The sequence below is a fragment of the Rattus norvegicus genome, chromosome 4 (genome assembly GCF_036323735.1).
Source record: "Rattus norvegicus strain BN/NHsdMcwi chromosome 4, GRCr8, whole genome shotgun sequence".
Lineage (NCBI taxonomy): Eukaryota > Metazoa > Chordata > Mammalia > Rodentia > Muridae > Rattus > Rattus norvegicus.
The window spans coordinates 61,683,173-61,697,942 of record NC_086022.1 but is presented as its reverse complement, the minus strand read 5'-3'; the positions used below and the strand labels follow the sequence as shown (position 1 = coordinate 61,697,942).

The 14,770-nt window shown below is 46.3% G+C and overlaps 1 protein-coding gene across 2 annotated transcripts in view; it reads left to right on the top strand.

The window, feature by feature from the left end:
• Positions 1 to 10,460, top strand: part of Plxna4 (plexin A4) — a 441,985-nt gene extending 431,525 nt beyond the window's left edge. The window contains exons 32-33 of one of the 2 annotated variants that reach the window (XM_063285987.1): positions 1,733 to 1,883; positions 4,085 to 10,460. In XM_063285987.1, the coding sequence (XP_063142057.1) occupies positions 1,733 to 1,883; positions 4,085 to 4,180 (247 nt within the window). In that variant the 3' untranslated portion in view covers positions 4,181 to 10,460. The remainder of the gene's footprint in view (positions 1 to 1,732; positions 1,884 to 4,084) is intronic. The other variant, NM_001107852.3, reaches the window with a different exon arrangement.
• Positions 10,461 to 14,770: the final 4,310 nt, after the last annotated feature.

The following is a 14,770-nucleotide window of genomic DNA, read 5'->3' as shown; positions in this document are numbered from 1 at the left end:
ACCTACAGTATCTAGAACATCACTAATTCACTCAAACCTCAGTATTGGAGCATGGAGACACGTGTTTGGGGTAGAGCCTGCCTTGTTAATAAAAATGCCTTCTAGGGTGAAGGAACAGAAATGAAGCAGGTCAAGAACACAAGGGCTATGGGGTTTCTGAGGACTGGAAGTCTGTAAGAAAGAGCCTTGTTAAGGACAGGACTCAGGAGTTTAGATGAGTCAAGGGCAGCACATCTTCCAAATGTTCTCAAGTGCTCCCTGAAAGGTCTCATCATCCAGCCTTTGACTCATTATCATCTAGGCAGCAAGCCAAAGACCAAGACCTCCTTGCCAACCACACAGCAAGATGGCACTCAACAGGCAGTGGGTACTGTGTCTGCTGCAGGAAACTGGTTTTTGAGGCCACAGGAGTTTCCTTCTGACTACCCCCTTCCCTGGCCAGTGACCAGATCTTTTCCTTCCCTGAAATGCAGTGGCAATCCCAGCAGACTGTGGCCCAAGGCAAGCAGCCATCTCTGCTCTTACATGCCTGGGAAGATTCTGGTCACAGATTAAGCTGTCATTCACTGTAGGCCTAGAGCCAGAGATCGGTGGAGCCCTAAAACACCATTTATGATGAGTCTGTCACCCAAGTACTGGCACTGTTGGGGACAGGGAGAATTTAGGGGAGTGGCAAGGGAATGGGGCAGGAATACCCTGTCAGAAGAGGGAGGGATATAAGCAAAAAAACACACAGAGCAGGAACAGTGACACTATATGGTTAACCTTGTGAAGGAAGCCTGAGCCCTTGGAGCTCTGAGAGTCAAGATTCAGAAAACCTTGAAGGAGTTTCCCTCCTTAAACCCCTTGCTGATACCTCACCTGGAATCTCTTCTCCCTTCCCAGATTCTGATGCTGATTCTCTTCCTTATGCTGATGGCTGCAGCCCTGCAGCCCAGTGACTTGGTGTAACATGGGCCAGCAACTACAGGACCTCTTGACTTGCCAGTGACTCCCCATCTTTTCAGCTACCTCTTCTTTATTTCCTGCCACCTACAACCAACCCTAAAGCACATTGTAGAGGATGAGAAAGTGGTCGTCTTAGGGGCACGGGGACCTCTTACTTCCTCATTAGGAAACTGTGCGTCTCTCCTCTGGCGGGGGACTTGGAGGTCTGATGCATAAAATGTCAAATAGCAGAAATTAAAAATGTAAATGCTGGCATCTAATTAACCAGTTGACAGCAGTGCACAGCTGCAAGTGACAGTGACTGATTGCCTTCTGCCAGCCTCTCTCTCCCAGCAGCCTCCGCCTCTCTTCTCTTAACCTCCAGAGAGCACAGGCCATCAGAGAAGAACAACTGTTCAGAAGAACCCTGCAACCCTGTTGGAGAAGGCACAAGGCATGCTGGAGCCCTGTGTCAGGAGCTGGGAACAAAGTAGATGCTCTGGACCAGAAACCCTCTGACTCCTGCTAACTCCTGGTTCTTCGCTGACCACCCTCCCATAGCCTTCTCTCTCTCTCTCTCTCTCTCTCTCTCTCTCTCTCTCTCTCTCTCTCTCTCTCTCTCTCTCGGCATCTTCTGTATCAGAGTTGCAGAGGGGTCACCCTAGTTGTGACATGGAAGTCCAGATGGGGCATTACCGTGATCACCGGGTGATCACAGCATAGGATACCATCACTTAGAGCTTCTGTGTCTCCTGTATACTCTCTGTATATAATTCCAGCTCTGTCTTTCTCCCACTCCTCACAGGTATTATTCAGACATTGGGAAGATGCCGGCGATAAGTGACCAGGACATGAACGCGTACCTGGCTGAGCAATCGCGGATGCACATGAATGAGTTCAACACAATGAGTGCGCTCTCGGAGATCTTCTCCTATGTGGGCAAATACAGTGAGGAGGTAAGCTTTGCCCTGCCCTGCCCTGCCAGCACCTATACTGACAGAGATGGGGGCCATATCTGAATGTTTCATGCATGGAAACAGCCCCATGTATCTGTCATGGAAATTCTACCATCTAGACCTAGGACAGAACTGTGGGACTTAAAGAAGGCACTGGGGGGTCATCCAGTCTATATATTCTGCAACAACTATTCTCAGATATACAAACCTTTTGCATTTTTCCTTTCCACCCCTTGCCCTAGGACTGAACCTAAGGCCTCCCACATGCAAGACAAGGGCTCTACCACATTTTCTTTTGAGATAGTTTCCACAAATTTGCAACATTGATCTTAATTCAAATCTGTACCCTGAGACCCAAGCCTGACCTTGAACTTACCTCATGCCTCAACCTTCTAAAGTATCTAGGAACACAGTATGCCCCACCAAACCCAGCTGGTTTTCTCTCCATTATTGCCTTTTAATTTTTAAAATTTCCTCTCTGATCTAATTCTCTTTGAACAAAGACTTCCTCACTCTTGTGGATGACATAGTGCGTTATGGCATCCGGTGGAGCAGAACAGGCCAGAGCAGAATAGAAACAGAGCAGAAGAGGATGGAGTCAAAGAGGAGAGAGTAGAATAGAAGGAGAGAGTGGAATAGGAGGGCAGAAAAAGAGTGGAAATGAATGGGGCTGAATGAAGAGAAGGAATAGAATGGGATGGTGTGTATGATTTATCATTGTGTTCCCTAGTTGGAAAACAGTACCTGGGTAGCCACCACTGTGGATTCTGCCTTCATTCTAGTCAATACAAAGGTGCTATGGGAGTTGCTTAGCTGTGCAGGTACAGACCAAGTAGTTCAGGATCCAGAGTCCCTGAATCATTGCTGCCTTCTTGGAGCAGAAGGTCGTACCAAGAGCTGGAGCCAGTGCCCAGGCTCTTTCTCCCCTTACAACTTTGTCATCCAAAAGTTCAAGAGCCCTGCTAAAGGACCCCAGAAGGTACAGAGCCCAATGTCCTTCAGGCCATGAACAACATATTCTATTCTGTTAACAGAAAGCAGCAGTGAGTCCCTTAGGGGAAGGACCCCTGTCACCAGTCTGCAGATGAGTTAGGGGCCAGGGAATAGTGCTCCTGTTTGCAGCAGGCAACTTAATAAGGTTGTTCTGTGAGACGGCACTGTAAGATTCCTGCTTCACTCACCCTTCCCCTATGAGAGCACTTGCCTACTTTTAGCATCATAGCAGTAAAGGACAATTCCTCACCAACTCAGTAAGCAGCTCTAGCATGATATCCCCACCTTAATTTAACTAGTCATGAAATCCAAAGCCCAAGGTGCTTCCAAGTCTCCCTAAACTCATCCAGCAGTTTCTGCTCTCCAACCTTACCCTTCAGACCAGAGAGCACCCCACCCTGCTTGTCTAGTACTTCCTGTGGGGCAGGCATTGTGTCTAGGGTGCTCATGTGTGTGACCTGGCCTTACTCACTGCACCCAAACAAATCAGATGTAGATTACAGAGAAGGAAGCATGATCCTTCAGAAAGATCATGCTTCACCCCAGATCACCAGACTGGCAACTGGCAGAACAATGATTCAATCTAGCATGTCCTGAGTCTCTGGGAAAGCCCAGAAACTTTCCCACAAACAGTGCAATCCCCCATCATTGCCTTCTATCAACCACCTGACCTCAGAAATGCTAAATAGCAATTCAACTTACAACCTTATTCCTTTAGGGCTATTTGGCTTTTAATAGACCAAGTTAAGCCAACTAGCTTTCTAAATGTGGATATTTGGGAGCTGTTGGGGAAGCACTTCTTTATTTTGGAAGGAAAGGTAGGATTTGTTGTAACAGAAAAGCATATTCTGTTCCCCTGAGCATCCCACTTGGGTATGGGACTCGCCAGATGCCATTGAGACGATAGGTGACAGGATTCTCTGCATAGGCATCTGCAACAAGGCTTCTCCTTCGGCCAGCCATCTCTCAGTGGAATGCACACATTATCCAAGTATGACAGTGTATGTGTTGGTGTCTGGTGACACAGGGTCTCACATGCTTCTCACTTCTCCATACCTGCATCACTCAGGTTGCTTGCTTACACAATAGTATCAGTAGTAACAAGACACACTAGTGCCCTGACAACATCCATACTGTCTATTTTGTACCCTAGAAATACAGGTGCATATGCCCAGACTAGTAATCTCCCATTTTTGATCCTTCCACAGATCCTTGGACCCCTGGACCATGATGACCAGTGTGGAAAGCAGAAACTGGCTTACAAACTAGAACAAGTCATAACCCTCATGAGCTTAGACAGCTGAGAACTGTCCTTCCAGGGCCATCCTGGAGGGAGGGACACACCAAGCCGTGCCTCAGTCTAGATTATCATCTTTACCAAGTGCAAGTTCCGACAGGCATCAGCAGCAATCCCCAAGCAGCGCCGTCTCTCCTTTCATTTCTCTGCCTCTTCTGTCTCTCCCTCCTTCCGGAGTCCCATCTCTTTCAGTTGCTCTGCCAGTGGAATTGGACCACATCGCTGACCCTCCATCAATTTAGGGATGGCCAGGCCATAGTGAGGGACCTGACCAGATCTCAGAGTCAGGCTCCCTCCCAGCTGCTCCTGGCCCCATGCATCAGTGGCAGGGCTCAGAAAGGATGAGGAGCTGAGGACAGAACATTCCTATGCTGCTACTTCACCGTCTGCTTTGGCAATCCCCACTGTGGTCCAAAACCTGGCTTCGGGAAGCAACTGTGAGCTCAGTATTATCTGAAGTAGGAGACATCACTCAGATCTCCCTTTCCAACACACTCAACAATAAGAGGCCAGGCAGTGGGCCTGGGTGCTTTGTAACTGTGAGATAAAGGCCTTGCCTCCTACTGATGTTGGATTGGGGACCAGTGGAAGTTTAAAGATGCTCTCTCAGCAGCTGCTGCCTATCTATTTGATGTCCAGCAGCCTTCTGTCCCCTTCTAATATCCTTGGAGGCCTTCCGAATGACCTTCCTCCCCTTCCTGTGGAAAGTCAGACAGGAAAAGGTAACAGTTACATTCCACCATGGAGATGCTCCTACATTATCTAATCTGGTTCCTAATAGCAGAAATGTAACATGGAGAGAGAGAGAAGAGGAAAAAGAATGCCATGTATGCCAGAAGCACCAATGAATTATTCTCTATTCACCCCAAGTTCAAATGCATCATGACCATAGTCAAGGATCTATTGCCAGAGCCTTGTGTGTTGTCTAGAGAAGGCATCTCCATGCTCCTTTGTCACCATCACCAATGCTCACCGTGAAATGCAGATGCATCCAGGAGAGTCTACCTCCAGCCGTCTCCGAGGCTCCATCCCTACTGTCTAAGAGAACTCCATAGATGGCCAGGCCAGAAGGCCTAGCCCTTGTCCCTCCTGCAGAATCCGGTGCCATTGCTATGCAGATGACTTTGTCACTGAAATGTCCAGACCTCTGTGGGAATTGTTTCATCAACATCTCAGCTGTCTCTTCAGTGGTTCTTCCTCTTACCCTTCCTGAAGTCACCTACCACTGAAGAAACATACTTACGCACACCAAGACAAAACAAGACGCCAGCAGCCTCAGCCAACAGCTTGTGCCTGGAAGGGACTAGAGAGCTAAGTGAGGGACCTGGCTGGATATGGAGAACAGTACATACCACTAAACAGTGGCCTTGGCATTTGCGTCTCCATTGTGTCTTTCCATCTTTGGATATGCCATTTTGCTTTAGCAAATGTGTGTTCGGAAATGTACCAAGTGGCTATGCCAAGAGGTGGTCTTTTGGTGGGTCCTGGGAACATACAGTCTTGAAAACATCATAGATACTTAGTGAACCAGTCTCCACCATAAGCAAGAATCTCTTTAGGCAGCTCTGGCTTCTTGTTGTCCAACACTCATGGAGGCAAGAGAGGCACTGGAGAAGGTGTTAATAGCATCCCACAGTCTCGCCTTCCTTCATTCGCCATGCATCACATACCATTACTTTCCGTCACTAAGCTTCATATGGAGCAAAGTCCATGTGTCTGTCATCCTGCCCCTGTAAGGACACCGAGTCCCTCTGCATGTGAGAGAACAGGGTTGGGGGAGGCACCCAGGAACCCGCAGGAAATATGCAAGGATTTCTTATCCATGTACGAGGATGCTGAGGCAGTCCCCTTCTCTGTCCCCTGGTTCATCTGTCCAGTCTTCAGTGTCAGTGTACTTCACTGAGTGGTAGTGTATGTGGTAAGAACATTCTTCTAATCACAGGAAATCAAAATGCTACCTACCAAGGCTGACCTGTGGCGACTCAGAGCAGAAGGCCCCACGTGGCATTGCTGTAGACAAACAGCAAAGACACACCGATGTAGCAAACAGGAAAAGGAGGCTGGGGAGAGATGCATTGGAGTCTGGGAAGGGTAATGAGAAACAATAACAAGAAAACCAAAGGTTTTGGCAAATCAACTGCCGGGTGGAGACATGCAGAATTTCTGTCACCACATATCGTTTTCTTCCATGAAGCCACAGGACCTGGCAGGCTTTAGGGTGCATGTGGGGGTTCGGCTGGAAGAGTACCTCAGCTGCAAAGGTCTTTTTACACATATGAAGGGTTAGGGAGAAGAGAGACAGGAACCTATTTAATGCAGACTTGTGGACAGAAGGAAGGTGTGTGTGTGTGTGTGGTGTGTGTGTGTGTGTGTGTGTGTGTGTGTGTGTGTGTTTAGATGCATGAGCGAGAGATATTTGAGTTTTAAGTTTTGCACAGTTAGAAAAATATGAACAAGCAGCAAAAGAGTTCGTGACCTTGCTGACTTTTTTTTTTTACTGGATGATTTTATTGTTATTATTTTGTCGGTACAGAATTTTTTTTTTTTGTCATTTTTGTTACAAGCAAAACTTCAAACACCTCAGAGAAACACACATATCAGGAAGAAAGAGGCCAGGACAGTCACATTTCCTGGGTATCCTCATTTCTCTTGGGAGGGAGGGGCTTTAGTTATTTTACTTTACTTGGTAATGTAGGCAGTCCCAGTGGCTTGCTTGAGGAACTCAGAAGTTGAGGTCCATCTTGCCTGTAAAAAACTCTCCTTTTTGCTGCTTGTTTGTTTGTTTGTTTGTTTGTTTGTTTGTTTACTTTCCATTTCTTCCATTTGAATTTTTGGTGCAAGTGTGATACATTTAAAAGCAAGTATAGGCAATGTTATCCAAAATCTGTCAAATCCTCCCATATATTCCTACCCAACTCCTCCTTGGGGTTCTCTAGTTCCTCTTAGCAGCCAAAGACCCTGGTGGTCTGTGAACTTCCAGAGAACTAACTCAGAGAAGCTTGGCCATGCAGTGCAGTGGTGCCTTGCCCTCTTTCCAGAGTTCATTTGCAGGGTGTTGCAGATCTGTTAAAGGAGAAACTTTCATTTATCTGCTAGAGTTTGTTCCAAAGGTATGTGTGGAGGGGGCAGAGGGGAAGTAGTCTCTCTCACCTCCCACTCACCTCTATATCCTCCTGTTCATAACACCACTGGTCAAAATGGTACTGATCACACATCCAAAATATCAGGCCAAGTGAGGATTTGAATCTTGAAGGGAGATTAGCAAGGAATTTGATAGGGTCCTGCATGCAAAAGAATTTGTGGAAGAAACCAAGGAAGGTATCTGCGGGTTGGTTATGTCTCTGTGGCATATGTCTCTTTAGGTGTGGGCATGGTCCGGTCATGTCTTCCTCCTTCTGTGAAAGGAGACGCCCTAATGTTTCTTAGTGCCATGAAGTCAAGTTAGCCTTTGAGTCAGTTACTTCCTCAGGAAAATACTTTCTTGCCTTCTTCTTTCAGTATAATTTTAAACTTGGGGACAGAGAATAAATAGAAGATTCCCCAGACCAAGGTACTTTGCAACCCTGTGCAACATGCATGGCCAGACCCAACCCCTGGAGTCTCCATGCTGGAAGCCCATAGCCCTGGAGTAAGCTTGTGGTACCCGAATGGCAGCACATTTGGAAAGAGAAATACTTTTAATGAATCTTGCAGCTCAAGGTAGAGCATCCAGGACAATTGCAAGAAAGCATGAGCTGCTAACAGACAAAGCCTTTCTATGCTCCCAGGTTCAACTCCTGTTCCCACTGGGTTAATATTGATATAGTGCCCAGCTTGTCCACCTCCTTATGACTCTGAGGTGTTTATTTACCACCCCACACTCCCACCCCCAGTTGCATGTCTGTCTACTGACTATACCCCACCCTGGCAGCTAGCTTCCTCCCTGTTCTTCCTTGAACCTCCTGTACAAGGAGCCTCCCTGAGGCCAAGTACTGATTCTGATACAGGAATTGCTCAGTACCTTAGTCTATTAGTAGTAAGTGCTGTCCCAACCCAGCTTTGGCTGCTTTGTTGAGTGAAAGGGTCACCCTCCTCCAGCCAACACCCTGTGGGTCCTCCCCTAGGGAAACCACAAGCAATGGCATCCCCAGTGATCTCCAAGATGTGAGACTCTGACACACTTTCCAGGACCATGGGTGATGCTGCCGTGGTCTATCTTGGCCTAAGCACCTCTCATTTTGATAGAAATAAGACAGCCTCCATCCTGCTATCTCTCCTAGGACTCGCTGCCATTGACTTCACTAGACAGCAAGTAAATGCTTCATCTTGAGAAAGGCCAATACTCCTGTCATCAGGAACAAATTTTCCTGATGTCATAGAATCAACTCGAGCTTCATGCTGACAAGTGAGCAGCTGAGGGATCATTGCAGGTGGAGGTAAAGGGGCAGCTCCTGAGAAAGAGGCTGGAGCCTTGCGAGCTTCCCCTGAGGTTCTGATGAGGGCCACACCCCTCTCCCATTTAGAAAGCAATCACTGAAGGAAACATTTCAAATCTTAGGAGAGACATTTTGTTGTTGTTGTTTTGCTACAGATCATTGCTCTTCAATAATATTGCTTTTTATTAGAGGGAGCATCCAAGTTTAAAAAAAAAAAAAACTATGTCTTTCGGTTGTAAAGACAGAATGCCTTTGTGAGCACCTGGATGGAATCCCTTGAGTAGACTGATAGCTATCAGAAGCTGAGCAGAGCAAGCAGTTCCCAAGGAGTGAAGAGAAGGTCATGTTCTACCTCCTGGCAAAGATCCCCGGTGAGGGCTCTAAGTAGTTGGTTGGGGAAACTCACATCCCTCCTCCCTCCTCCCTTCTCCTTGGGCTCCTATCTAGTCCTCCCTCTCTGAGCTGCCCCTGGAACTGCTGAGTCCTTCAAATTTTTTCTCAGCCTCCTTCAAACTGCACCTAAGCTCATTTTGGGGGACCCAAGCTCCCTGTCCCCAATAAGACAAATACAAGTGGCCACTCAATTAGCCAGTTTCTTCCTCTTCTGCCCATTTATTTTGTCTATATATTTAAAGTTAAGACTCAAGCACATGTTGGAAGGGCTCCCTTATGAGATTGGAGTTCAAAACAGAGGGTACAGTTAAGCAGCACCGCAAAAACACTTTGAAGCAGAGACCTCTCCAGCAAACAGAATCAAGGAACACTCCTGTGCAGAAATCAGTTCAGTTCTATCCAAGCAAGAGAGGAAGATGGCATATGTCCTCTCATTTCTGTGCAGAGATCAGTTCTATCTAAACAAGGGGAAGATGTCTCCCTTGTCCCTTCCCTGGCATTCTTGTCAGCTTGTTGGCTTATTAAACCTTCCGTTCTTTAAAAACAAAAGCTAGTTTACCTCAAAGAATTTTGCTTCCATTTAGAAACCAGTAACAGGGCTGGAGAATAGATGACACTCCTCATATCTCTCCCTACCTGGGCCTGGTGTCTTTGGGACACGTGGTCTTACCTTAGTCCTGAGTCCTGAGTGCTCTAAGCGGGAACCAGGTCCCCAGACCTGCGATGGGAAGGAAGGATTGTATGCAGCCTTTCTCCCTGCTTAGCATGTAGGGAACAGCCTCTGTCTCTTCCATCAGGGTCTTGTCAAGTTACCATAGCAACCAGCAACTCCAGGTACCACAAAAGACAATGCCTCCAAGAGCTGAGGTGTGAGAGAGAGCACAGGGTTCTGGCCTGGTCAGAGGACCCAGAATTAAGCCCCAGATGCTAAGAGAGTAAAGGAAGGAGGGATGGAACTGGATACATGAGTGGGTTAAGTAGCTGCAGCGGCCTTGCGAGTCTGAGAAAGGCCACTGGCAGAGCTAGAACAGATCCCTTCTGTTTTCCTCACCACTTACCCTTCTCCAGCCTGCCCCACCTCTATTCCAAAACTCTCCCCTTGAATTCCGACCCTTTGAAAGAAGAAAGCAAAATATACCTTTAGACAACAGTGTTACCCTGAGCCGCAAGGACAGGTGGATGGGAATCTCTGAAAGAAAAAAAAAAAGGAGGGTCTTCTGGTTTTGATTTTTAAAAAGAGTATCCTAGTAAGAATAAAAACAAAAAGATTTAAAAAAAGTTTTTAAAAGAAAACCTATGCTATTTAAATTGGAGCCCAGTTGTAACTTGGTAAAGGTAAGCCTCGGTACCTTTGTTATAATTAATTGTATACCTGTGTATGTAAATATAAGGCATTCCTATTTTGCAGTTCAGAACAAAAAAAACTATTTGTAATATAGAATAAAGTTTATTAAAAAATAATAAAAATGCAGTTTGAGATTCGGGGTCTTTATGTGACTGTTTGGGTAAGGCGGGTCATAAGTAAACTTCAACCTCCACCAAGATTGTCGACACATGACACCTCCTCTCTCCAGATACCAGATACGTAAGATCTAATGATCTGAGGGTTGTCTTTCTACCTAAAGCTTAGTTTCCATGTAAGGCATCTACATGGGGTGGGGACTCTGCATGCTAGGGGGAGGAAATTCACTCTCACAATGTCCACAACAGACAATGTTTCCCTGGGGCGGGGGACCTCCACTTTGAACCTATCTCAATACAGCATTCCAGCATTCCAGCATTCACTCTAACCTTGGCGCTGCTTTTCAAGGTGAAACAAAGTTTGTTACTCTGCTCTAATCCTTCCTGGTAAGCCAAGCTTTAGTCTCTCCACCCTGCTGGCTGGTGTAGATTACTCAATAAGGAGGTGACCTTGGCCATTGTGAGTGATGAGGAGGGCAGGAAGGGACTCTAGGGAAAGGCCCTGGGTGTGCCTATGGTTTTAACACTTCAGCATTCCAACTCCAGGCAGTCATTCTGGAACTTGACGGAACCTCTAAGGAAAAAGATCAACGAGGCTGGGAGGCAGCAACCTGGAGCAGACAACAGATAGCCTAGACAAGCAAGTGACCCAGGAACACCTCAGCCACGGCTTGGGAATGGAGGGAGACACGTCTGTGGCCTCCAGAACTGGGCGTGATTATCCAGACTGAGTCAGGAAAGAAGCTAGTGATCAGAAAGAATGTCGTCTCCTGAATAAACATGGAAGACGGATAGCAATAGGTAGCTTGAGATGTGCCACGCCACCCTATTCCTGCCGCAGCCTCTGCAGATTTTACCAGTGCAAACTTAAGTGTCACCAGACTCAACCAGCATGCAGACCACTTCTTGGCACACTGATTTCCTTATTCTCAAACGAAGGATTGTTCTAGCTGCACCATGAAGCCCAGAAAGGCTTTTAGTCTGACTTAGACAATTGATTGAAAAGAGATCTGATGTTCCGCAAAAGGCCATGTAAACACGTATGGTTTTATTAGTCGTGAAAACAACTCTGTACAAACACAAGTGGATCAGCGCTGGAGCCTCAGTGACATTTAGAGGGGCTGCCTTAGTTACTCACTGGGAGGAAAAAAAAACAGTAAATATCTCATGCCTTATGAAAAATACTGTCGTTAAACTGGGATTCTTGAAGGCAGTGGCCATTACTCAGTTGAATGTTCCCCTGGTTTAATTCAGTGACTGGCTCAAGGAGATATTCAGTCAACTGTGGGTGAATTGAGGGAGGGGAAGGAGCTGGGGAAGTTCACAAACGCAATCAGCAACTGAATTGGACACTGAGCTGTCTTCCCACTGTGAGCATGGGGTCCATTATTCTCCACAATGGACTACACATCCTATCCCATGAATACTTTATCTTCAGGATGAGGGAGAGAACTGGTATTATCATTAAATTAGCAGAGCTGCTCCTGGCCTAGCAGAGGCCTCAGTTTTGGCACCTTGAACTTTCTTGAAACCCACCTGACTTTTGTTTGAGCAAAACACCTTCCTTGAATGTGGAGGCAGAAACTGGAGGGCTGCCGAGAGAACCTACTAGAACTAATGATACATGTATGATTTTGGAGCCATGCCTAGGGACAACTGAGAATTTGTTACTGTACCATAATTTTGTTCCTTCCCTGAGTAAGCAATACAATATCTCACTCCAATAAAGTACATCTGGCCCACAACTTACTTCCAACCAGTGAAGTATGAGAGTTGAGAGTTGGGTGATATAAGGACCTGTAGTGTTCCAGGAGTGCCCCCCCCCCCTCCAAATCAACCTGGGCAATGACAACATACAAAAGAGCCACTGGGTGATGCAAGTGGACATACAGATTAAGTTCAAAATCAATCCTTGCTTCTCTGTGTACAGGATATAAGAGTTCTTGTTACTGAGGCATAACAGCCCACCCTGACTGCTACTGGGAATAAGAGGTTTACTCCGAACAAGGCAACCCCTGAAATTAACCTACAGAGGACTATTCTTTTGACCAAGAAGTCGTCGTCATTGTCGTCATTGTCGTCATCATCTTCTCCTTCTCCTTCTCCTTCTCCTTCTCCTTCTCCTTCTCCTTCTCCTTCTCCTTCTCCTTCTCCTTCTCCTTCTCCTTCTCCTTCTCCTTCTCCTTCTCCTTCTCCTTCTCCTTCTTCTTCTTCTTCTTCTTCTTCTTCTTCTTCTTCTTCTTCTTCTTCTTCTTCTCCTTCTCCTCCTCCACCACCTCCTTCTCCTTCTCCTTCTCCTCCTCCTCTTCCTCTTTTCCCTCCCTCCCCTTCTCTTCCTCTCTCCCTCCTATCACTTTCTCCCTTCCCCTCCCTCCCTCTCTTCATCCCTCCACCCCCACCAGGCTCTCCTTATACACAGTTCAGGCTCATTATCTTCCTGTCTCTGCCTCAGGAGTGCTGAGATTTCAGGTACTTGGCTCAGTCTAAGTCTATTAAAAATACAACATAGATTATTTACTTATGAAATGAGTTCATTTTTGATGCTCCTAATTTTTCCAAGCTGGGCCTGGAAAACAAAAAGCTGAAAGAGAAGGCTAAGAGAGTAAGGGAGAGGTGGAAAGATGGCTATTCAGGGAGAAGTGAGAAGGGGAGGGGATGAACCCAGACAGGATTGTGAACAACAACCTATAGTTTTCTATCATTTTTATTCTGATCCCATAATCAGAAGCTGGGAAGCAGATGACTCAGCCTCACAGACAGAGACCCTTGTCTTCTTGTTCCAGCTGAGTCAGGAGCCATGGATTAATGGTCAAGTGCAAGAACCACACCAAGCACAATTGCCCTCCCAAATGGCACAGAGATAAAATGAAGAATGCCCGGGTACAAGACACATGTCTCTTAAGGAGAAAGACCTCAAGTATTGGGGGAACATGTCATTTGCCAAATAGCACAAGAATGAGCTTAAGAAGGTACAGGTAAGCAATGCCAAGAGCGCATGTGCCAAGGATATTAAGTTCCCTGCCCATAAAACCCAAAGAAATCAAACCCAAGATCCAAAAGGGTATCAACTACAAGCTCCATCAACTTCCTAACTCTTCCACTCCAGGCCTATGAAGCACGTTCATGCTCTCATTGGCACAGTGTGCAAGCCAAAGACCGAGGCTCTTCTCTTCTCTGAGTCAGGCCAAGACTCCATCAGAGGCTTCCAAAGGCATCCAAGCCTCCATGAAAGACCATAGAAAAGGCCTCTGTCTGGCAATATGAGGACAAATGGGCTAATGTGATGGTGTGACTTTCCTGTCCCTAGGACTTTTTGAAGGTGATTAGTCTCCTGGAACTGAATCCCAAGCACAAACAAAAGAAACAGGGACTGTGCTTGCAACCCAAATTCTGTTCAACATGGTCTCTGCCTTTCCAGGCTCTTGATGAAAGTGTGACACCTAATAAGACATTGCCCCAGTTTAGGGAAAGCCTGATAGTTCTTCTAAGACACTAGGAAAACAAAATACATCCTTATTCTCCACTAGCTACAGGCATACACCGATTAGGATCTTCCCACCCATCCCACAGAAGACCCATGACTTGGACTGTTCTCTAATCATTCCCATAAAACCTCCCCAAACCCCACTAGGTTCCTAAGGAGGTGCACCAGACTCTGCACTGTGAATATATCTGCCATTATAGGACATACCCTGCTTTCAAAAACCAAATAACTTCAGAGAGGCTTGAACCATGATCCTTACCTCTGTGCTACACTTTTTGTTCCTTTTCTACTTTAGAGTGTCTTCTGCTCTTCCCTTTCCCATGAACAACACAAACTTAAGCTGTTACTAGTGCTACCACAAAGCCACATTAGCAGCCCATCCATGCAGACAGCTAGAACTACTACCTCCAGGATGAATTCCCGATTCTCCTTTATGGTCTAATCATACCTACTGTCTACACTGAGTAACGAATATACCCATGGCCTGGCTCAAATATACCCTGTACTGACTCTTTCTAGAACCAGTTTCTAACAATCTTTAACCCTCAGATTCCTCATCTGTCAAGATAAGAGCAATGGCTTCTTTCTCATAGGATTGTTGCAAGTGAGATAATGATTAGAATACTTAACACAGGTCCTGATACCTTGTAAGTTCATGACAAGTGGTAGCTTCTTCTGTTCTGGAGAACATACTCCTGAAGCAGAACCTCGCATGGTTGCCGTCCAGCCCTAGTTCACAGGATAGCACTCAGTATTTGGTAGTTACTCTAAAATGGTGCTTTAAATAAACATGAAATTAAGCAGGTGTAGAATATTTCAACAGTACAATCTTGCAATACAAGTA